The following is a 24,293-nucleotide window of genomic DNA, read 5'->3' as shown; positions in this document are numbered from 1 at the left end:
AACTGAAGAAATACAGACACCTACAACAAGAGGTTGAGAGAGAGAACGTTTTCTTTCCTCTACACATTTTTTTTGTGGTCCATCTCACAAAACAGGGACGCTGCCATTCTGACACCACATCTGGCAATCTAACAGTCTAACAGTCTTGGCCTTTTCAAACACATATTCCTCAACAGCTTTTACAGAAGACACTTTTACAGTGAAAGACAGGAAAATTTTCATGAACAATCAGTGGGCCACCACTGGCCTCATAGGGAAGCCATGACCACTTTCAAAGAGAAGAAAAAATGTCTTTGTGTGGCATCAGTTCACATTTAGAACATGGAGAATGACTGTGTTGAAAAGAAAACAGACCATTTGGTTACGCTTGACTCTTCACGAAGATACAGACATTTAACTTACCAGGAACAAAATACTGTAGCCATTTTCCACCACACTGAACAAAGTAAGCCGATAAATACAGATTTTAAAAAAAACATAAAAATGGTCCAACAGCGAAAACAAAACAAGCCCCTTTCTATTCCACAGGTGGTATGATACACTTCCACTGTTCCAAAGACCTCCAGCCTCACCTGGTAGAAGGTGTTGATCTCTTTCCCGTTGGCTGTGAATGTCATGAGACCTGTTGCCAGGTCAACCAGACAGCCAATCACCAGATCCTCCTGGCTGAAGCGCTGCTGGCTACTACTCCCAAATTCTCCTCCCCAAACCATGTAGCAGTTACCACGTTTCATGCTGAAAAACAAATGAAGTGTTTAGCTATTTGCTTTCCACACAACACCACTAACAAATACATAAGAACTAAGCGACCACGATCAGAGTAGCCCAGTTAAGAGTTACAAAGAATCATGGCATTTATCCAAAGACAGTGCTCAAGGCTTTCTGGGCTTGTTAAAAAGCATACTGTGTATTAATGAAGGAGACATGTCATACATTATGACTGGAGAGTAAGAATGCGTGCTTGCATGTGTCTGCCATCTCACCTGTCATGAATGTTCCCTTTGTCATCTCCTACAGTCACAGTAACGTTGCGGACTTTAGACAGGTCAAAGTTAAGGTCATACTGGTGATAGTCAGGGGTAACCCAGCCAACCCATACACCACTGGGCTCCTGACCAGCGAAGATACGGACTGAGTAATAGTACTGCAAACAGACAGAGAGAGAGAATGAGAGAGAAAATAGAGACTGAGAGAGGGAGGACAACAGAAGAGAGAATGTCATATATGATCAAGTGAAAGAGCTAAGCTATAATCATATCTGCTGCTCAGATTCTGTTATGTGTGGTTCATATAAAACCCACAAAAACTACAGGACCCAAAGCATTTGTTAAAACATCCTATAGGAGTAGATACACATGCACAAACATTAAAATCCTAATAGGATATCTCTCATCTCTGTATACATCCATTTTCAGATGGAGTAATCAGTATGTCAGTTTAGAAGTGGAGTAGCTCTTTTGTAAATGGCATTGGCCTTTCTCACCGTGGTGGTGTTCATAATAATTTCAGGATCATCCCGATCATCAGGCACCACATCCTCCACTAATCGTGGAACAGTCGGTGGAGCAGGAGGAGGTGTGATCATTGCTGCTTTCTTTGCCTTAAACAGGAAACTGTACAGGGAAAGATAAAAAATTAAGAATAAAAGCCCAATACGCTGTATACACCAAAACACTATATCCTTCACAAGACAGTACATCATTAGACCCCATGTCCACAGAAAGCATGTTTTCAGTTGTTTTTTATACAAGAGAAGTGTCTGACCAATAATTACAATATGGCTTGGTTCTGGCTTTTTTTTGGAAGAGCAATGTCTTTTTGTGGAGCACACCATCCACTTCAAACTTCAAACTATTTGAACTTTTGAAGGGGATAGCTCTAAATTCCAGAAACTGGCCAATCAAGATTGAGCAGACCAAATTATCTTCACACATGGCACAGAGACTCAACTCCACTGATCACCTGGAGTTGTCCAACTCCATTCTCGAAAATATTTTGTGTTTTGGTTATACTTGGGGAGCAAGCCATACTGCATTTGGTGAATGAACCCAAATCTTTAGAGCAATAGTTCTCTGTATTTTTAGCTGAGTGCCTTGTGAAACAATGCCTCACACAAACACAGCAACACAACAGTATAGAGATGAGTATCTTGTGTGACAGCGCCTTACACAGACACAGCAACATAAAGATAGAGAGGTGAGTATCTTGTGAGACAGCGCCTTACACAGACACAGCAACATAAAGATACAGCAGGTGACAGCCTTGTCCTGACCACCCCTTAACCATGTCAACTGACGATCCAGCATTAGCTAACTTTAATGGTCTGACCAGAGATACTGATCCTCTCTGAGCTTCAGCCCTTCTAGAGAATGAAACCAAATCCAGCCTGGCCTTACTCCCATGCTCCTTTTGACTGCTCTGTATGACATGTATTCACGTCTCACCCTTTCTTTTTTCCTTTCTCAGAGGCCGTGTCTTTCTCATTCTCCTTGATGCTGGGGATGTCTTTGGGCACAGAGGGTTCCTTTTCCTTTTCTTCCTGTTCCTTGCGGCTAGCAGACTTCTTTAGCACCTCAAAGTCTGAGTCAGGGTCCACCTCCAGTACCTCGTCTTCAGGGATGGTGAGGGCGCGGGTAAGGGGCGTGGTGCCCGCGGGCACTTTGAAGGTCTCGTGGAACTCCACGGGCATGCTCATTCTGAGGAACAGCATGTCCGTGTTAGCGTTTTGGGAGCCGAATGTCTTGTGGGTCAACTTCAAGCAGGGGGCACTTTCCACAGTTCCATCCACTCGAGACACCTGGGAACAACAGAAATCAAACTTAAAAAGTCAGCATAAGGTGTGTCAAAGACTTGTCAGTAAAACTACACTTCAGGTTTGTGGATGAATATGACAACTGTACTGTAAGCATTCAGCATGATGTGAGTTATTGTGCTGTCTGAATGGGTTCCAAATGTGATATATTTGAGAGTTAAGCAGTGCCACAAACATAATTTATGCTTTTCCATAAACTCTGATATGTTGTAAATATATCTTCAGAAAACAAAGCTTATGAAGATTAGATACAGCTCTCACCCAGAAAATATAAAGAAACATGTGAACCCTATACCTCAATGTGAGGGTGTTCAGCTGGCACTGGGACAAACTGGGGTAGGCTCTTGCTGAACCACATGGTAATGTCCCTCTTCATGTTGATGGCAAAAGGCTCAAAGCCCTCCTGCAGCCCACAGATGGCAAAGTAACGCAGGCTGCTAACATTCTGACCCAGGTTAATACGACCCACCTGAGACAGACCCAGGGAGCACACAGGAATAAAACCTGGGGAAAAGAGAGGATAATGCATTACACTACACTGAAGGTTACCCATTTTTTCCCCCTATGCACAAAGACTGTAATACTATGAGTATTCAAAGCTTGTTCGAATTCAGTAACAAATGAGTATGTCATTAACCAAAGCATGCCAATTAAAAAGCTGAAACTATCAAATGCCATAAATTTCTACACAGCGCACACCCCAAGGAGACCTAAAGGAGATCTAAAGATCTGGTCATGTAAGATCAACTCACATACAAATAAACCTTCAATACAAGGAGTGTTTTAATTCATCAGGCCAGCAAATGGTTTTCATCATCCCAAGCAACTACTCTAATATAAACTATATATTTCTCGGAGTAATAATGTTTTTTTTTTTTCACGTGGGGTCTACATTCACTCACCCTCTCCGATCTCAATGTCTTTGAAGGCCATCTCTGAGCCAGAGTCACTGATGAGCATTTCTCCATTCAGTGTGAACATGATGTTCATCTCTGTCAGGTCAATCATGCAGCCCACCACGTCCCCTGACTGCCACTGCCGCCCAAACGGCTCATTCCCAATGTGCCAACGCTGGGCCTGCCACGGAGGGGGAGAAAGCATTGGGTTAAAAAAGTTTCATTAGGAAATAATGCAAGGGCCCATGGTGTAGCATGGTATATTGTCAAGATTAGAAATAGTGGATATAGAAATATTTGTTCAAAAGATAGGGAATACAGGATGAAAAGTTCGGTTTAGACGCTTACCCTGTTTCCATTAAAGACATAGGCCAGCTCGTCGGCTCCAAGCTCGGTGTCAGCACGGACACTGGGCCTAGCCCAGCCCACTCTCATCTCACCCGTCGTCACTGCCTCAAACTCAAAGTACCACTTGCCCTGAGTGACAGCATAGCTCTTCTCTGCTCTGAAGATACGCACCTTGTCCCCACGCTTGTTATCAACACCGTGACCAGCTATGACAGGAACAGAGAAGAGCACAGAGAAATGAAAATGTACACAGCGGAGGGATACAAGAGAGCAAATATTATAATGAAAAAGAAGCATACAATACCCATAGTGAAGAACATCTAAGTAACATGAATTCAGTGCATACTGGACATAAGAACATAACGAAGCACTCAATAAAGTCATACGTGGTATATGCTGCAAGAATGGCAAGACTCACTGCTCTCCTGGTCTGGCGGTTCTATGTTGTAGCCATAGCCAATGAGAGTGCGTACAGCGTTGTTGACGCTATCTCTATTGGTTTTCTTGGTTTTCTCATCCAGCAGGTTATAAGGGACCAGACGAGGGTTACGCTTATTCATGATGTCCTGAGAGACACAACAGTCCACGTGAGGAATGCACATTCTCTGAGAGCTGCCATTTTTGGCACCACATTTCAGTGTTTGACAAGTCCTGTGCAGCTCCATGCACTACCACAAGCCCCCCTCAAATTTGCTCTCATACATTCGGTTTAAACTTGTTTGTTCTCTAACTATGTTCATGCTATTTGAGACATTTTTGATGTAGTACACAAGATACGGACACTTCCATAAGATATGGCAGGTGTGAGGAAAAAAGAGGTGTGAGACAGAAACAGGCCTGTACCTGCACAATACTGTAAGTCCAGCCCTGTCTCACTCTGTCTCGTGCCCACACATTGTGTCCATTTTCAGCCAGCTTCTCCACTAGCTGGTTCTGGTTGGGTGTCAGTTTGACATGACTGAGATCCAGAGGGGCAGGCTTGTAGCCACTACTCATCACATAACTGACAGAGAGAAGAGAGAGAAAGGGAGAGAAAGAGAGAGAGAGAGAGACCCCAGTGCATAACAGTTCATTACAGTAGGTGGTGCATGTGGTCAGTCACAGCTTTTTCACACCTACGTTTTAGGAAGCTTTATCTTCTTCAAGTTCTCCTCTGCCTTCTCATCCCCCATACCCACATGACAGCCCAGGGCCAAGAGAGTCCTACAGCGATTCAAAGGGAGGAAAAAGAGAGAAGGAGGGGATTAGCAAGAGAGAAATGTACCACCGAAGGGAAAACATAAAATACAAGAAACTTTATGATGGCAGGGCGAGATGCGGATAATACAGTGACCAGAGGGAGAGAAAGTATAAAAGAGCAGGTGTAGGAGAGGGAGAGAGAGCAGAGGCATTTAGAGTCTTATAGAGTCTACTTTCAATCAGATTCCTCACTCACTTTAGTGTTTCTCCAGACATCTGCAGGTTGTAGTTTCTCTCTGGCTCAGGGAGGCTCTGAAAGTCCACCAAGCATGGGTGCAGTTTCTTATTATCATCCCTGAACTGTGAGAGAGGAGAGATAGTGTGTAGACTCCACCACAGAGAATGCATTAAATAAAATAAGCGTGTGTGTGTGTGTGTGTGTGTGTGTGCGTGTGTGTGTGTGAGTGTCCTCACCAATCCATAAGTCCAGCCCTGCTCAATGCGGGTGACAGCCCAGAGTTCATGAATGTTCTCTGCCAGCTTCTCTCTGATACGCTCCAAATGAGGAGGCAACACAATCTGCACAACCAGCCAATCAGAAAAGCAGCAGTTAACAGCTATCACTACACAGACTAACATAACTTAACAAAGATCCTTAATAACAGAAGATCAAGACACCATCTGAGATACATTGAGCACACATCTGACACTTTGTGGGTCATAATGTTAGGCAAAAGATATACACAGTGCTGTGAGTGTAGTAATGCAGTCTTGATGCTCTGGGCTGGACGGTATGGCCTAAAATTTATATCGTGGTATAATCTGAAGCACAGACTGTAAATATATATACAGTATATATCACAATGTTTCTTTTTTTTCTTAAAATTTCAGTATAAATACCTTTGAAAGGGCAAAGCCCTGGTATGGCAGCTGCATGGTAGCTATTACTGTACTCTTAACTGTACTGTTTTTGTTTTCCATCAAGTAAGGTTTCAGCTACCACACTCATGCACTCTTTGACAACCCCTTCGTCAGTAAATGTTTTTTTATATTGACCCAAAATCCAAAGCAACTTTAAGGGAACATTCGCTGTTGGGCGTATTAGGATTCTAGTGAATGTATTAGGATTCTAGTGGATCAATCATATTGGGCTCTTAGATCACTTATTTTCTATGCTCTCAATTTGGATTTGAGTGAGTATGTTTGCTCAAAAGATTTGTGCTTTGTCTCGTAGTGGCATTTCACATTGCCACTTTTAATCATTTTAATAATCGGTCTCGGAACATATGAGACATACTGGTTTTGAACTGCCCATGGGAAGAATGAACATCTAAGAGTCTGTCCATTCTTGATTAAAAGGTCTGTTTTCGCTGTCTACTTTTCTGTTTTTAGAGCACGCCATGTGAAATTACTTTTCTATGACTCACTTATTTCTCCGACTATTGTCTCTCATCTCGTCTCTCCCCTGTGTGTGTGTATCGATTCTCACTCACTGACTCAAGTCACAATGCTTATGAGACTGCGCAGATTTGATTGGTTGAGTAGCATCACATGAAATGACTTACAATGCATGCAATTGGTCTGTGAATTTTCTGGCTGCTAAACCAGTGCGGTACAGGCTAGAAAAGCTGCGGCAGTTAAAATAGAAACACTCCATCAAACTTAATAATTCTCAATGATTTATCGGGTATGGGTCTGGGTCCGGATAGGACTGCATCTGGGTCGGAACCCGGACTGCGGTCCACCTATGATACTGTCCACCCCTACGCTCTACAATAAGGAGGAACTCAAAATGAAATGGCATGTGCGTGTGTGACTCTAACCTGTGCTGTGTCCACAGGGCATGGTGTAAAGGAGGTGTGTGTGAGGGAGCGAGTGGGTCCGAGCAGGTTCCTGACACCATCAAAATCATGCTTGTACTCTTTTATGGGCTCTATGCGCATCCTTTCTCTGGGCAACAGAGCCTCGTAGCATGGAGCATACCCGGGCGGAGGCATGAACTTGAAGTCACCATGGCGACCACCCAACAGAAAACGGGCCCTCAGAGATGAAAGGGAAACCAGGTTAATACAACTCACTATTAAACAAGCTCAGTATCAAACCAGCTCACTGTTAAACTGACTCATTATTAAACCAGCTCATTGTTAAACTGACTCATTATTAAACCAGCTCATTGTTAAACTAGCTCACTGTTAAACAAGCTCACTGTTAAACCAGCTCGCTATTAAAACAGCTGACTGTTAAACCAGCTCATTATTAAACCAGCACATTGTTAAACCAGCTTACTTTTATATTAGCAAGTCCTGACTGACCACAATAACTCATAGATTGTGTCGACTGAAACCAAGGTCCTTTTTTCCCAGAGATGTGTTTCAATTCAAGTCATTCAGCAGATGAAACCATCCGTCAGATAAATACGATTAAATTCCCTGTTTCAGGGTCCAGCAATGAAACACTACATTAGGGCCATGGACTAAGAATGTAGTGACTAATAGCAGAGCAACGTGTTGCCTTTATATTGTTCATTCAACCCGCAAAGAAATGATTTACAACGGAGTACTATGAGTACAGAGCTTTTACCAATACACCAGTGAGTTTTGCCTTGTCTCTTTGAACCAAAGGAACCATGGTATGGACTTCCTCTGATAACTATTTTCTTCCTGTCTTCACATGTGCTCATCCACGGGTTCTTACTTGACTCCAGCAGAGAAGCTGATGACAGGGAAGAACAGGCCATCCACATTGAAGTTCTCAAACATGCCCTGTACAGGATGGCCATTGATACGGAAAGAGATGCTGGGTACACTCAGATCCAGACAGCAGCTCACGACGTCATCTGCGGCCAGTATATGCTGACTGGGTGAGGCCACCTGACGAGGCACGTGACCTGGAGAAGAAAGAGGTGATCGGGTAATCTGACGAATGAAGGGATGGCAAACAAAATGATGGCATATTCTGGTCCTTTAAACTTACTCAACATACAAATCAAAACAAATACAAAATAAAAAGAGGAAAACTAAAATCTGTTACATTGACAGTCCTACTAAACAAACTGTCTCAGTGCAACAAAACCCTTTTCTCAGGGCGGTCTGACAATCATTTAGATTAAGATTAAGATGAAGATTCATAATGAAATAGTGAATCTGAGGAGAGACAGAAAGACAAGTTCTCACCTGACCACAAATGGAGGCCATCAAAGCCATATGAGTAGAGGTCGTCTCCAACACCATTGCCACCCCAGCCTTCTCCTCCACCTGGATAAGGACTGTAGCCCTCAGTCAGGGCCCAGCCCACACGCAGGTGAGTGGTCTGAGCAGTGACAAACGGCTCCACATAGTCTACCATCACTTCAAAGTACCACTTCTTGTACTGTGTGGAGCCCTCACACGTCCCCAGGAAGATATTTGGCCTCACACTGCGGGCAGAGGAGAAGATACGACTTCTTATATCTACAGGACTCTGCTGATTTGTTTTTTCAACATTAGCCACCAAGGCTGTGCAATTAATCAAATACTATTTTCAGTTTTGGCTTTCAACTACTGTGAAAGCAGGATAATCGAGATAAAAACTGATTATTGTGCCGTATCATTTATTTAAACGTATATACAGTCATGCGCCGCACAACGTCCGTTCGGGTAACGAGATGCACCGCATATATGTCCGTGGTCCCATAAGGTTATAACAGAGTTCGGTAATCCTAATCGGACAACAGAATGGAGCGGACGTAACCGGACATAGCGAGTGCAACAGCTTCCCGCACACAACACGTATCTCATGTCTCCAGTGTTTAAAGCGATTGCACTGCCAGGCGTGCAACCGCTTTACATACATAACCTGGTACATACATAACCTATAATACATATGTCTTGATAGTCATCAAAATGTCTATGTTACTGGCTTGTGTAGCTGTTCTGTTCTTTCTATCATTATTTTAATGTGAACTTTCCCTACTTACAAATAAAAAGTTGACCGAATAACAGCATATGCTTCGACTCGTGGGCAGCAGCACCCAATCTCATGTATCGCGCGGCTCTTGAGTGTTGTAGCATTATCTCTCTGTTTACATTATAGCCCATAATATGATGTTCGCACAACGTCCAAATCACATAACGTCCCATTTCACAGAACGTGTTGCGAAAGTTAAGCGACGCATGACTGTATATTATATATTATCATATTATTTTATTTATTTATTTATTTATTTTTTTATTATTTGTTTTTCAGTTGAATTATATTTAAATTTCAAGAAAATCCACTGTTGAAAAGACAAGTTTTTTTTTAAGTTCAATGAATGCATGATGTTTCCAAAGTCAATGAGAAATCACGCAAATAATCGTGATCTCAGTATTGACAAAATAATCGGAATTTGATTTTTGCCATAATTGAGCAGCCCTATTAGCAACCAGTGACTAAAAAAAGCCTTACAAATCAGTACTTCAGCAGAATTATCATAACTGGTCACTCTGAGGTGAAATTACAAATCAGACTTACCTGGTCACATAATTAACAATGCTAGTCTGCAGCAGGAGGTCTCGACCCGGGAGCAGATTTTCTGTGATGAGGTTCTGATTGGACCTCACAGCTACACCATTACACACACAAAGAGAGCGCAGCACATCCAAAACCTGAGGGGTACAGAAGTGCATAAAGGTGTCAGTTAAAGTTTAAAACAGCACACACATGTAAACAGGAACTCTGAGGTGGTTTCCACTTATTTTCCCTTATTTCATTTCAAGATACTGTCTAAAGAATACAATTTGAAAATAAATGGTATGCATGATGACCAAAAGGGATAAATTCTCCAGTCTATTTTTTAGTTTGAGAAAATGTATTTAGTGTACCAAAACGTGGTTTTTGAGTTACAAACAATGCTGACCTTATGATTACGGCCATGCTTGTCCAGAAGGGAAATGATCGATTTAATGTGGTTCTCCTGGATGATGTTCAGCACTTCAGGGCTTTCAATCAAAACGCAGTACAACACCTCCAGAATACCTGAGGGGAGACATGACAGTTAACGTGACTGAACCAAAGGGTACTATGAGTGGGTAGACACAATGTTTTGGAAAGAGGCTTGGTCTGTACCTGAGGAGGCCTCCAAACGGTCCAGCTTGCTGACCAGCCAGTCCAGGTTATCACAGAACAGAGCGCAGTTAGCACGGTTCCCTCTGATCAGGGAGGCTGAAAAGAGGGGCACAGTTTGTTTAGATGGTCAAAATGCTGTGTGGCTGTTTTTCAAAGGAAACAGAATTATGCAGTGTTTTTAACTTTCCTCTACAAGTCCTGTAAACAGGTCTTATAGCACGCAATCCATTTGTGAAATGACACTACAGTGGTGTGAATAACAGCATATCCTGTGAACCATCTCATGGAGCACGTAGTTTTCTCAGAGATGGTTTAGTTGAGGTAGACAGACTGTATTGGTAGTAATATGGTTTGTCTCACCCAGCAGCTCATAGAGCAGGTTGACAATCTCCTTCCAGGATTCGGCAGCCTCTTCACCAGCAAACTCAGAGAAGTGGGCAGCGGTGTTGTAGACGTTCAGGCGATCGATGCAGTCCAGCACGATGTTGATCATACCCTATAGCACACAGTCAGGGACAAAACAATAGACGTTCAGGCGATCGATGCAGTCCAGCACGATGGTGATCATACCCTATAGCACACAGTCAGGGAGAAAACAATAGACGTTCAGGCGATCGATGCAGTCCAGCACGATGGTGATCATACCCTATAGCACACAGTCAGGGAGAAAACAATAGACGTTCAGGCGATCGATGCAGTCCAGCACGATGGTGATCATACCCTATAGTACACAGTCAGGGACAAAACAATAGACGTTCAGGTGATCGATGCAGTCCAGCACAATGGTGATCATACCCTATAGCACACAGTCAGGGACAAAACAATAGACGTTCAGGCGATCGATGCTGTCCAGCACAATGGTGATCATACCCTATAGCACACAGTCAGGGAGAAAACAATAGACGTTCAGGCGATCGATGCAGTCCAGCACGATGGTGATCATACCCTATAGCACACAGTCAGGGACAAAACAATAGACGTTCAGGCGATCGATGCAGTCCAGCACGATGGTGATCATACCCTATAGCACACAGTCAGGGAGAAAACAATAGACGTTCAGGTGATCGATGCAGTCCAGCACAATGGTGATCATACCCTATAGCACACAGTCAGGGACAAAACAATAGACGTTCAGGCGATCGATGCTGTCCAGCACAATGGTGATCATACCCTATAGCACACAGTCAGGGAGAAAACAATAGACGTTCAGGCGATCGATGCAGTCCAGCACGATGGTGATCATACCCTATAGCACACAGTCAGGGAGAAAACAATAGACGTTCAGGCGATCGATGCAGTCCAGCACGATGGTGATCATACCCTATAGTACACAGTCAGGGACAAAACAATAGACGTTCAGGTGATCGATGCAGTCCAGCACAATGGTGATCATACCCTATAGCACACAGTCAGGGACAAAACAATAGACGTTCAGGCGATCGATGCTGTCCAGCACAATGGTGATCATACCCTATAGCACACAGTCAGGGAGAAAACAATAGACGTTCAGGCGATCGATGCAGTCCAGCACGATGGTGATCATACCCTATAGCACACAGTCAGGGAGAAAACAATGTCAAGACTGCACACACACACACACACACACACACACACACACACACAGACTTCTAACCCTCAGCTACATGAACAGATAAGTATATCCACTTCCATAAAAACTCTCAGAAATAATTATCTTACTCACTCTCCCACACAAGGACAGACACACACATACACACACACACACGTGCATGCGTGCACACACACACACGCGCGCGCGCGCGCACACACACACAGGTTTGTCCTTATACCTCCTCTTGAAAGAGGTTCTGTCGGTTGCGTAGGGAGCGCAGTTTCGTCTGTTTCTCCTCATGCTCTAACTCCTCCTCTGGAGGGCGGAAGTAGTGGATCAGGTCCTGGAGGGACAGGATGACTCCGTCCAGGGGCAGAGACATGGGCGCTTTGTTTTTTCCACTCAGGGAGTCCAGACCCCTACAGCATTCAGAAAAAAAAAATATTCACACAGAGAGAAGATGAGGAACTAATTTAGCTAACATGTCTTTTCCTTCGTTAGGAACAATCCAATAAAGGTTAATTAACAACAACTGATGAATGCATATCCCTACAGTGAAAGCTGACATGTTGCAAAGTAAGATGTGTTCCTGTGCATGACACCTGAGTTAACAGTGAGACTGCAGTACAGACACTACTGAAAGCTTCTAAACAAATTGATGTTTGTCTTTTAGCAAATGCTGTGCATTACGTGCATGTATGAACAGGGTTGACTTTGCCCAGTTGCACTGAGTAGACTGAGGGAATTTGTTTGGGCTGTGTGTGTGTGTGCGTGTACGTGTGCATCTGCGTGTGTGTGTGTGTGCGTGTCATACTTGATGAACTGTGTGAAGAGGCCTGTGGTGCTGTAGATCATTCTGGCTGCCTGGGACTCCTCGGTCTGAGAGCGTGACAGTAACAGAGCGTCGTCCATGTGCCCTTCCTGATGCAGTATGGCCTAAAAGGAGAAACGCAGAATGAGTGTATACGAGATCAGAAAATGAGATCAGCAAGCTGTTGGTGAAACATAAGACAACGATTTTGGATCAGTTTGACTATTAAATGCATATTATTTAGCTAACTGAATAATTAGTTATTAATAATAGCTAATTCCTAGGCAGTCTAATGTTTGTACTTTTCTCTTCATGGTGCCCAGGCGAGCTGCTTTGGCATCCAGTGCAGCATAGGTGAGCCACAGTCCCGTAGAGACGTGCTGCACAAAACACATGGACTCTCCATACTTGATCTCCGGGATGCCCATGCCCTCCACATCACGCTTCTGAGCCACATCCACTTTCTCCTGCTCAAGAGGAAGCAGCACAACACAGGACCATGAGCAGGGTGCAATGACGATTATATGAAAAGAATGTGAAAAAGAAAAAAAAAGTCAAACGACAAAAGTATACAACCAAATGCATCTCATACGAGATTTTGTCTTTGGACTATAGGTTGGTCTGCTCCTGAGCAGGTTTTATATATATATAAATCAGTGCAATAATGAGCGGGCTGTGGTGCGCTGTTGTGATTTAGAGGACTCAGTCTGACCTTTGAGATTCGGAAGCAGAAGGCAGACTGTTTGGTGTTGGCTTTCTCTGGATCGAGCACCATGAGACCCTTCTCCTCATCCAGACAGAGGTACCGTCCTGTGGTGATGTGTCTCACACGGAAAGGCTGGCCCCACTTCATATGACTGCCACTCCAGCTACAGAAACAACAAACACACACACTTCATATGACTGCCACTCCAGCCATAGAAACAACAAACGCACACACTTCATTTGACTGCCACTCCGGCTACGGACACAAGACACACACACACACACCATTGTGATTGTCATTCCAGCTACAGACACAAGACACACACACACACACTAAAGCACTGCAGGCAGATGCTAACACAGTCTGAACACTATCCTGTGGGTGGGAGTGTTCACTTGCCTGATTCTCAGAGGTTCCAGCCTCCATAAAGAACGTGCCTGACTGCACACAGCTCCACCTTCATACTGAGCAATCCTGAGGAAAAAAATGAGAAAGAGAGAGAGACAGAGACCGACAGACAGACAGATAGACAGAGAAACAGAGAGACAGATTAGTTTATCATTACTCAAGTTCTGACTGCAATGTGAGAATAATCAAGAGAGTTCACTCACTTGCGCTGCTCTTCTCCTTGGTCGGGTGTAGAGATGGCAAGACATTCATCCATGTGACCATGGAACAGGCGGAGAACATGACCTCCCGTCACATACCCTGAAGGGAACACATCAGAATGAAGATGAAAGACACAATATAATCAGTGAATAAGAGACAAAGTGCACATCTTAACAACAGAATAGACACTTCTAGACAGTAACGGTCAGAAAAATAATCTACTAAATAACACTCAGTATTGTATACAGACTCCTGTACCGGGCAGTAACGATAAGGCTATGCAATCGGTTAAAAGTCTAACAGTGAGTTAGGGTCTGTGTGTGATCCATTAAGAGTCTAACAGTGAGTTAGGGTCTGTGTGTGATCCATTAAGAGTCTAACAGTGAGTTAGGGTCTGTGTGTGATCCATTAAGAGTCTAACAGTGAGTTAGGGTCTGTGTGTGATCCGTTAAGAGTCTAACAGTGAGTTAGGGTCTGTGTGTGATCTGTTAAAAGTCTAACAGTGAGTTATGATCTGTGTGTGATCCGTTAAAAGTCTAACAGTGAGTTAGGGTCTGTGTGTGATCCATTAAGAGTCTAACAGTGAGTTAGGGTCTGTGTGTGATCGGTTAAGAGTCTAACAGTGAGTTAGGGTCTGTGTGACTGGTTAAGAGTCTAACAGTGAGTTAGGGTCTGTGTGTGATCCGTTAAAAGTCTAACAGTGAGTTAGGGTCTGTGTGACTGGTTAAAAGTCTAACAGTGAGTTAGGGTCTGTGTGTGATTGGTTAAGAGTCTAACAGTGAGTTAGGGTCTGTGTGACTGGTTAAAAGTCTAACAGTGAGTTAGGGTCTGTGTGTGATCCATTAAGAGTCTAACAGTGAGTTAGGGTCTGTGTGTGATCCATTAAGAGTCTAACAGTGAGTTAGGGTCTGTGTGTGACTGGTTAAAAGTCTAACAGTGAGTTAGGGTCTGTGTGACTGGTTAAAAGTCTAACAGTGAGTTAGGGTCTGTGTGTGATCCATTAAGAGTCTAACAGTGAGTTAGGGTCTGTGTGTGACTGGTTAAAAGTCTAACAGTGAGTTAGGGTCTGTGTGACTGGTTAAAAGTCTAACAGTGAGTTAGGGTCTGTGTGACTGGTTAAAAGTCTAACAGTGAGTTAGGGTCTGTGTGTGATCCGTTAAGAGTCTAACAGTGAGTTAGGGTCTGTGTGTGATTGGTTAAGAGTCTAACAGTGAGTTAGGGTCTGTGTTTGATCCGTTAAGAGTCTAACAGTGAGTTAGGGTCTGTGTGTGATCCGTTAAAAGACTAACAGTGAGTTAGGGTCTGTGTGATCCGTTAAAAGTCTAACAGTGAGTTAGGGTCTGTGTGACTGGTTAAAAGTCTAACAGTGAGTTAGGGTCTGTGTGTGATCGGTTAAGAGTCTAACAGTGAGTTAGGGTCTGTGTGTGATTGGTTAAGAGTCTAACAGTGAGTTAGGGTCTGTGTGTGATCCATTAAGAGTCTAACAGTGAGTTAGGGTCTGTGTGTGATCCATTAAGAGTCTAACAGTGAGTTAGGGTCTGTGTGTGACTGGTTAAAAGTCTAACAGTGAGTTAGGGTCTGTGTGACTGGTTAAAAGTCTAACAGTGAGTTAGGGTCTGTGTGACTGGTTAAAAGTCTAACAGTGAGTTAGGGTCTGTGTGTGATCCGTTAAGAGTCTAACAGTGAGTTAGGGTCTGTGTGTGATTGGTTAAAAGTCTAACAGTGAGTTAGGGTCTGTGTTTGATCCGTTAAGAGTCTAACAGTGAGTTAGGGTCTGTGTGTGATCCGTTAAAAGACTAACAGTGAGTTAGGGTCTGTGTGATCCGTTAAAAGTCTAACAGTGAGTTAGGGTCTGTGTGACTGGTTAAAAGTCTAACAGTGAGTTAGGGTCTGTGTGTGATCGGTTAAGAGTCTAACAGTGAGTTAGGGTCTGTGTGTGATCCATTAAGAGTCTAACAGTGAGTTAGGGTCTGTGTGACTGGTTAAAAGTCTAACAGTGAGTTAGGGTCTGTGTGATCCGTTAAAAGTCTAACAGTGAGTTAGGGTCTGTGTGACTGGTTAAGAGTCTAACAGTGAGTTAGGGTCTGTGTGACTGGTTAAAAGTCTAACAGTGAGTTAGGGTCTGTGTGATTGGTTAAAAATCTAACAGTGAGTTAGGGTCTGTGTGATCGGTTAAGAGTCTAACAGTCAGCAGGGCTCTGTGTGACTGGTTAAAAGTCTAACAGTGAGTTAGGGTCTGTGTGTGATCGGTTAAGAGTCTAACAGTGAGTTAGGGTCTGTGTGATCGGTTAAGAGTCTAACAGTGAGTTAGGGTCTGTGCGTGATCCGTTAAAAGTCTAACAGTGAGTTAGGGTCTGTGTGATTGGTTAAAAATCTAACAGTCAGCAGGGCTCTGTGTGACTGGTTAAAAGTCTAACAGTGAGTTAGGGTCTGTGTGTGATCGGTTAAGAGTCTAACAGTGAGTTAGGGTCTGTGTGATCGGTTAAGAGTCTAACAGTCAGCAGGGCTCTGTGTGACTGGTTAAAAGTCTAACAGTGAGTTAGGGTCTGTGTGTGATCGGTTAAGAGTCTAACAGTGAGTTAGGGTCTGTGTGATCGGTTAAGAGTCTAACAGTCAGCAGGGCTCTGTGTGACTGGTTAAAAGTCTAACAGTGAGTTAGGGTCTGTGTGTGATCGGTTAAGAGTCTAACAGTGAGTTAGGGTCTGTGTGATCGGTTAAGAGTCTAACAGTGAGTTAGGGTCTGTGCGTGATCCGTTAAAAGTCTAACAGTGAGTTAGGGTCTGTGTGATTGGTTAAAAATCTAACAGTCAGCAGGGCTCTGTGTGACTGGTTAAAAATCTAACAGTGAGTTACGGTCTGTGTGACTGGTTAAAAGTCTAACAGTCAGCAGGGCTCTGTGTGATCCGTTAAAAGTCTAACAGTGAGTTAGGGTCTGTGTGACTGGTTAAAAATCTAACAGTGAGTTAGGGTCTGTGTGACTGGTTAAAAGTCTAACAGTGAGTATGAGATATGTGACTGGTTTAAAGTCTAATGGTGAGGTAGGGGCTGTCCAACTGGTTAAAAGTCTAACGGGGAGTTAGATGTTGCATGATTGGTTAAAAGTCTAACAGTGAGGTAGGGGCTGTCCGACTGGTTTAAAGTCTAACAGTGAAGTAGGGGCTGTCTGATCGGTTAAAAGTCTAACAGTGAAGTAGGGGCTGTCTGATTGGTTAAAAGTCTAACGGTGACCGGGGCTCTGTGTGATTGGTTAAAAAGGAAGGGAGTGAAGCTGACCCTCAGCCGTTTCGCAGCCGGAGCAGACTGGGTTCATGTTCCACAGAGTCTGCATGAAGGAGGCATCCACCATCAGGTCTCCACTTGCATAGGACAGGTGCTACAAACACACACACATGTTTAGAAATATTCAGAAATATGCATAGGATTTGCTACATCAAAAAGAAAAACACTCGAACTCAGCGAGCAAAAGCTAACATGTAGCATGAGAATGTTCTGTTGCACACATATACTGTGTGTTCTTGAAACAAGCATGAGGAAAAACAGCCAGCGAAATGGGAAAGAGAGGGTAAAAGGGAGGAGAGGTCTTACCAGGTATCTCTCTGATGACACGCTGACCAGGATGAGGTCATCACCGACTCTGACCTTCTCACCCTCTGACCTCTGTTTGGATGCAGGATGGATGGTCCACCAGCATGCCTCACCTAGACACAGTGAAAAGCACCATCACACTAATGACCCTCATCACCTTCTTAAAAACCACAGGAGCTTATGGCAAGGTTCATAAATAGGTACACTGCCTGACTTTTCTAAAATTTGTATGAGTAATGTTTGATTTTTCTGTTACCTTTCAACTGAAAAAAAAATGTCTGCAGAGGTTTGTGCTAATACTTTGGGTATATTTATGCAACACTCAGCTTCATGTCCATCCACATGTCTTCCTTGGTATGAAAAGTAGGATTTGCCTAAATAATCATTTGACAGTTTTCTTTTTCCAAACTGTTGTTAAAAGCTCATACTGAAAGTCTTTTGCCTCAAAGGCAGTTTAAACACCTGAAAGGTAGCCTCTGATGTGTGTTGACATCAAAACAAGGGTATGAAATGGGTGGTGCATATCATTATAGATAGTCCAAGATAGTCCTTTTGTGAGTTGTTTTGTGCTTTTTGCCAAGAAAAACAGCAAGATTTTAACAGCTTTCTGTTGAAACATGTCAGTCTGTATTTGTGTTAAGTGAAGCTTATTCTCTTAGATGAATCTCTGAGTGTCCCAAAAGTTTTGACAGGCACTGTATATTTTTATGTTTTCACCAAATAAACATAGATGAAATATGAAACTACGCTATTGTGCAAAATAGATTTTGCCATTGTTTGCCCATTTACATTTCCTTGAGGTACATCAGTTCTTCGGGAAGGTAAAATATTGCACAACTTTATGAATGTTACGAAGTTGTGAAGCAGTTTTCAATATATTCACATGATTTATATTATGGGCTTTTGTGTACTCTGTAATGCAGAGATGATAACAGCAACTTCATTGAGCAATAGCTGATTTTCAGCATTCTTTAACTCCTCAATCCTGGCGATGAAAAGAAAAAAACTGTAATAACTGTAATGTCTTCGTTTCAAAAGTTTTTTTTTCTTCAGATCTTCAGATTCAGATCTAAAGTAGATATTAAACTAGTGTTGGTCTGTGTGAACCAGAGAATATTCTAAATAGTGGCAGTACCTGTGGAATCTTCCTGCAGGCCCACGTCAAAGGCCAGCTTGTCTGTGAGGGAACGTGACGTTGTCAAGCAACTCAAGTACTAGAATACAGAGACAGACACTGTTAGGAAAACTGAGCGTCTGCTCAGAGTGGTAAATCTGAACTATTAAATGTCAGTCAGTTGGCTTCACAATCACCTCAGTGAAAAAGTAGACAGGTCAGGGTTGAGCATAGGGTACAGGCTTTGAGATACTTAAACCCGACTAATGTTATGAATGCCTGTGTAATACATGCTATATATATATATATATATATATATATATATATACATAAACATACACACACACACACGTATATGTATATGTATATATATGTGTGTGTGTATATATATATATTTATATATATATATAAAGATAGATAGATAGATGTAAATGAGACTGGACTGCCAATTCATGCTGTTTCATCATACACCCAGCTTTTAAACCGTTCTTTATTCATTCACTAAAAATCTCTTTCTCACAAAAGGGGGCAAGAGGAGTGATGAAGACCCTCACCATGCCAGAGTGGTGGTGTCTCAGGAGAATGGCATGGCCATACAGCAGAGTGCGATGACCGCTGCCCTGGGATGACTGCAGGACAGAAGAGGACAACGTAGACAGCACAATGGGTTAATCACCCAATCACATTTAATTTTCACCACTTGGAGGGGGTTACCCACCTCTGAGCAACAACCCCAAAACCCTTACGCCACCCCCTTCCCCCCAACAAATATACACTGTTCAGGTAAAACTCAGAACTCCAGGTAGACACACACAGAGGAACTGAAAACAGATACAAAGCTTTATGTGAGGGGGCAAGGAAAGAGAAAACAAAGAGGCACTGCGTCAAAAAGATGACTGGGCATCTCTTCACCTCAAAGTCACATTCACAGAGAGTCAGTCAGGTACCACAGGAAGAACACACGTGATTAAAGTAATAAACAACAGTGTCACAGTTCACATCAAACCAGGTGGATTCACATAGGGATCTGTCACACACGCTCCAGGAAGGGGTTATCTTTTCTCAACGTTCAGAGAGGATTCAAAACAACAAAAAATATGTATGTATATTATTGTTATTAGTGATTATCTTCATCAATCGGCCACCATCATCACCATCAGTTACATCTCCATTTTTTTGAGTGTGTGAGAATGCATGTCGCAGGTCTCTGCTGTTAAGCACACCTTAATCCACCAGAACATAAAGAGTGGGAAGGCAATCGGAGTAGGGTCAGTGTGTTATGCCTTGTCTTGACTGTCCACATTAACGCCTAGCTTTGAAAGCGTGTGTGTGTGTGTGTGTGTGTGTTAGAGAGAGGGAAAGAGAGAGACAGCTGGCTCAGTCTGGAGGGAGCAAACCTGCTCAGAGCAGTAGGTGTCAGATTCCACCATCCCACCCTCCCTACAGCACCATCACCACCCTTTCCCATCCTCTCACCCCTCAGTCTGAGATGGGACTTTGTACTGGGCCTAGAGCCATGCTATTCTCATCCATCAGCTCTACCGAGGGGGGGGAAACCATGGCTCAAGAGAAGAGCCCCTGGGTTTACAGAGCCAGGTGAACCCTACACTAACACTGACACTCAAACTGAAGAGGATTTGTTTAATCCCCTCAGACAATACTAAATGACTGAGACCAGCCACTCTTAATGAGCATTGTGTAGAAGCTTTATGAGTGTCCTTAGAGGACTGATGGGAATGGTTTAATTGGATTTGCTCACTCCCCAAATAAGTTTGAGAGTAAAAGTAATGTGGGCTGATGTCAGTTCAAATTTGATTAAAGTCAATTCATGAAATTAACATAACATTCAATGAGATTTATAAAGGCTTAGAAAAATCAATGAACTCAATTCACTCTGTAAAATGACCAAGCTGAACTGACCCAGCTCAGAAAACAAGCATGAAACTAAGGCAGATGCATGTACATATGGAACAAATGGGGGTGGGGGGTTGGAGAGAGGGGAGGACAGAGTGTGAGTATGTGGGACATTTATCTTTGATCAGATGATGTGGTGTACACATAGGTGAATGACTGAGTATGGAGAGATTAATGCACTGGGCACAATATGTGTGGGGATATACAAGAGAAATGGACAAGCATTATGAATGGCACAAGTCTATAGAAGACTCAGACACAAATCTATTTTCCTCACATAATGATAACACCCACGAAAAAGCACACAGATCAACTACCTCTTAAGGAGGCACTGTCTTTCTCCAGAGTTGTGCCAGTGTTGTTGTGACCCTGGACAGTATGGAGCGAATACCTTCAGACTGGAGCAGGGCGGGGTGTGGTGAGCTTATAGCCTTAACTGGGATCTGCTTGGCTAGTCCCTGGCTACTCTTAGGAATTATCTCTCTTACTCTCTCTCTCTCTCTCTTTGGTTCATTCATGGGGAGTGAGCTTCTGTTTGAAATGCCATTTGGAGGCCAAATGGAATTCCAACCACACAACACTAACAGACAAAGTGTGGAACAGGTGTGTTGACAGAACAGGGAGTCAGAGGTCAGAGGAAGTTACGGCTTAGTGGGTGGTGAACAGTAGCTGGAGCACCATTTCATCCAGAGTGGCCATTAAATAGGAGGAGATTTGGGGACAGAGAGAGGGAAGCAGAGGTGAGGGGACTTTGAGTTTCGGGAGGAGGTGGAAAAAACATGTGACAGTGTGTGAGACATATGCAAAGACATACCCACTGGTCCAAATCGACTGCCTACGGTTGGCAGGGAAAGGGGGAGGTAGGGTCAGAGAAGAGACAAAAAGTACAGGAGATTACATTACACTAATGGAGCTACATGAAAGTTTTGTGAGAAATTATAACACAGGAGTGTGTATCTCACACAGAAATCACAGTCGCTCTCCACTGTAATTACTCTCCACTGTAACTGCTCTGCACTTTAATTGCTTTCCACTGTAACTGCTTTCCACCGTAATTATGCTCCACTGCAATTATTTTCCACTGTAATTGCTTTCAACTAATTGTTCTCCACTGTAATTACTCTCCAGTGTAATTACTCTCCACTGTAACTGCTCTCCACTGTAATTACTCTCCACTGTAACTGCTCTCCACTGTAATTGCTCTCCACTGTAATTACTCTCCAGTGTAATTGCTCTCCACTGTTACTTCCCTCCACTGTTCTTTTTTATCCTGTGTATTTGCACCAATGTTTTTCAATTCACTCCAACAGGGCCACTTGCCCTCAGCATTTTTACATTAGTCAAGCACTAGCACACCTGATTCAGCTAATCAAGGACTTGATGAGACATTCATTGAGTTAAATTGGGCATGACAGTGTCGGTCTGAAGTAAACATGCTGAGGACAGGAGGGTCTGTGGAACTACATCAGAAAAACACTGTTGTATTTCAGGTCAAACAATCCAAATTGGACCATCACTTCAGAGAAGAGAGTGGATCACTGAACCTCTTACTTGTGGAAACAAAAACAGCAAAAATGTACAGCTGACCATCAGACACAGGTAAGCACATGTTTAGGACACCAATTAACAATACAAAACTATAAAACAAGTGGATAAATACATTCACTACTTAACAATAAGCAAATTTTGTCTAACAAAAAATCTCAAATCAAACTTTTGCAGTTTTTCTTTACAGTATGGTCCCATTTTCACTTAGTATTACATAAGTCTAATTAGTGTGTTTAAAATGATATACCAAAAAGATTTTAAGTTTATGTTTCATTGCCCATTCTTATTTCCAGCCAGTGTAACACATACACACACACACACACACACACACACAACCCACCCAAACATTAAGTAGTGTATGTTGTCCACATTGTCCACATTGGTAATGCCACAGTAGTTGAATTGTGACTCTGCAATTATCTTGTAAAAAAAAAATAACAGTCCCTCCATAGAGACTGGAGCACTCTTCCATCTGTCATTTCTGCTTTCTTTCCTCTTCTCACTCTCATTATGAGTTTCCACCTCTCTGTGAATGTCTCAATTCTGCTCCTGCACTCAGAGATTATGGAAACTACAAACATAATGCATTATTTATTCCACCTCTATCCTGTTAACCTTTACCTTAACTTCAGCTTCTTCAATATCCACATGCCATCTTTTTTTAATCCCTCATAAAGAATTTGATCTCCCCCCTGTCTTTCTAAGACTCTTACCTCATTCATCTCCACGGTGTTAGCCAGCATCTCCTGCAGGGCACGCACAGACAGCGACTGCTCCAGGATGAAGGCACAGATCGCCAGGTCAGGGGGCACATTCTGCTCCGAGGATAAACACAGCGCAATTACACACACACTCACAAACCGGGTTTATCCAACAGACTATACATGTTACAAGGCCGGCGGGGATATTGCCCTGCAGTTTTTTAAAGGTTTTTTGTTCATTTGAGTATCCTCAGAAAGTGTCAGCTGGCACAATTTTCTTGTTTGAGACATCAAACACAAAATGTGAATTCATAACTGCAGAGGCTAAACATAATCCCTCTAGGTCTGAGTTAACTATGCTTACTCTGAGTACTGGGGTAGTGCTGTAGAGTTAATGGTCTACAGGGGGAGGTTAAGAGGGGAGGAGAAGTAGGTTACCTGAGCGTTGGATGTCGTCTCCAGGAAGCAGAGGCGGTTTCCAAAACCCTCGCAGGACAGGCACAGTTTGATCTGTTCCTTCTGAATAGTGGCAGTGCACTGAAGCACCACCTGGTCGTCCTGCAGTGGCCCCAGAAAGAGTAAATTAAGGACAGAGAGAGAGAGAGAGACAGAGAGAGAACACAGTCAGAGGACACAGGGAATCAGGTAACAGACCTGACCATGGCTTGTAATAATGGGGTCAAGTCCAATAAATACTTACTCCTATAAAGTAGACAAGGGTAGACAAGGAAAGATAATATACATAAATGTTACTTTCACTCTCTCTCTCTTTCTCTCTCTCTCTCTCTCTCTCTCTCTCTGACACACTCACACACACACACGCACACACACGCACACACACACTCATCAGGTTTTGACTGCTGAGGGTCTGTGGTGTAAATAAACTGATAAACGCTGCTCCGTCCGTAGCTAGCCCTCCACCTGACTCTGGGCATTCTCAGCTGTTCCTTGCAGTCACTCATTATGTAAGTTTATCCATCCCTACCCTCTCTCTCAGCCTACATTTCCCCATCTACTGTATCTCTGTCATTCTCTCTCTCTCTCTCTCTCTCTCTCTCTTTGGCATTTTCGTTCTTCTCCTCTATCTACAACCTTTTTTTGTCTTTCATTCACTGTTCTCTACTCCTTTTTCTTCTCTCAGTATTTACATTGTTCACAATATCTACAGTACCTCTCTTCCTTGTTTCCTATCATTTACTCTCTCTCTCCCTCTCTCTTCCTCTGTGTGTCAGCTGATGATGCATGGGAGACCTCTGAGTTGTCATTGTGTGCACTGTTTGAGCTCTGGCAAGTTTTCTGGCTGACATAAACTGTACTAGTGTAAATTCATGACTTCTCAGAGCTCCCACTGAACCATATCTGTTCTTTAGTCATGTCATGTCCCTCTTCAGTTGGCCTACTATTTATCTTCTGCC

At 43.1% G+C, this 24,293-nt stretch overlaps 1 protein-coding gene across 1 annotated transcript in view; it reads right to left on the bottom strand.

Moving 5' to 3' along the window:
* The window catches only part of ryr1b (ryanodine receptor 1b (skeletal)), an 82,586-nt gene that overhangs the window by 44,048 nt on the left and 14,245 nt on the right, over window positions 1-24,293 (bottom strand). The window contains exons 2-33 of the mRNA XM_030765221.1: window positions 23,317-23,436; window positions 22,891-22,992; window positions 21,444-21,464; window positions 19,270-19,344; window positions 18,737-18,815; window positions 17,602-17,714; window positions 17,290-17,389; window positions 14,019-14,115; window positions 13,807-13,881; window positions 13,414-13,570; window positions 13,004-13,168; window positions 12,705-12,826; window positions 12,129-12,309; window positions 10,681-10,816; window positions 10,321-10,416; window positions 10,112-10,230; window positions 9,727-9,860; window positions 8,409-8,650; window positions 7,930-8,122; window positions 7,059-7,275; window positions 5,710-5,814; window positions 5,492-5,595; window positions 5,176-5,259; window positions 4,900-5,059; window positions 4,475-4,622; window positions 4,057-4,262; window positions 3,715-3,889; window positions 3,108-3,316; window positions 2,445-2,797; window positions 1,484-1,613; window positions 984-1,144; window positions 573-735 (exon numbers count right to left, since the gene is read on the bottom strand). Coding sequence (XP_030621081.1) covers window positions 573-735; window positions 984-1,144; window positions 1,484-1,613; window positions 2,445-2,797; window positions 3,108-3,316; window positions 3,715-3,889; window positions 4,057-4,262; window positions 4,475-4,622; window positions 4,900-5,059; window positions 5,176-5,259; window positions 5,492-5,595; window positions 5,710-5,814; window positions 7,059-7,275; window positions 7,930-8,122; window positions 8,409-8,650; window positions 9,727-9,860; window positions 10,112-10,230; window positions 10,321-10,416; window positions 10,681-10,816; window positions 12,129-12,309; window positions 12,705-12,826; window positions 13,004-13,168; window positions 13,414-13,570; window positions 13,807-13,881; window positions 14,019-14,115; window positions 17,290-17,389; window positions 17,602-17,714; window positions 18,737-18,815; window positions 19,270-19,344; window positions 21,444-21,464; window positions 22,891-22,992; window positions 23,317-23,436 — 4,542 coding nt within the window. The remainder of the gene's footprint in view (window positions 1-572; window positions 736-983; window positions 1,145-1,483; window positions 1,614-2,444; window positions 2,798-3,107; window positions 3,317-3,714; window positions 3,890-4,056; window positions 4,263-4,474; window positions 4,623-4,899; window positions 5,060-5,175; window positions 5,260-5,491; window positions 5,596-5,709; window positions 5,815-7,058; window positions 7,276-7,929; window positions 8,123-8,408; window positions 8,651-9,726; window positions 9,861-10,111; window positions 10,231-10,320; window positions 10,417-10,680; window positions 10,817-12,128; window positions 12,310-12,704; window positions 12,827-13,003; window positions 13,169-13,413; window positions 13,571-13,806; window positions 13,882-14,018; window positions 14,116-17,289; window positions 17,390-17,601; window positions 17,715-18,736; window positions 18,816-19,269; window positions 19,345-21,443; window positions 21,465-22,890; window positions 22,993-23,316; window positions 23,437-24,293) is intronic.

This window comes from Chanos chanos, chromosome 2, assembly GCF_902362185.1.
Source record: "Chanos chanos chromosome 2, fChaCha1.1, whole genome shotgun sequence".
Classification (NCBI taxonomy): domain Eukaryota; kingdom Metazoa; phylum Chordata; class Actinopteri; order Gonorynchiformes; family Chanidae; genus Chanos; species Chanos chanos.
The sequence above is the reverse complement of the archived record's forward strand: the minus strand, read 5'-3'. Positions and strand labels throughout refer to the sequence as shown.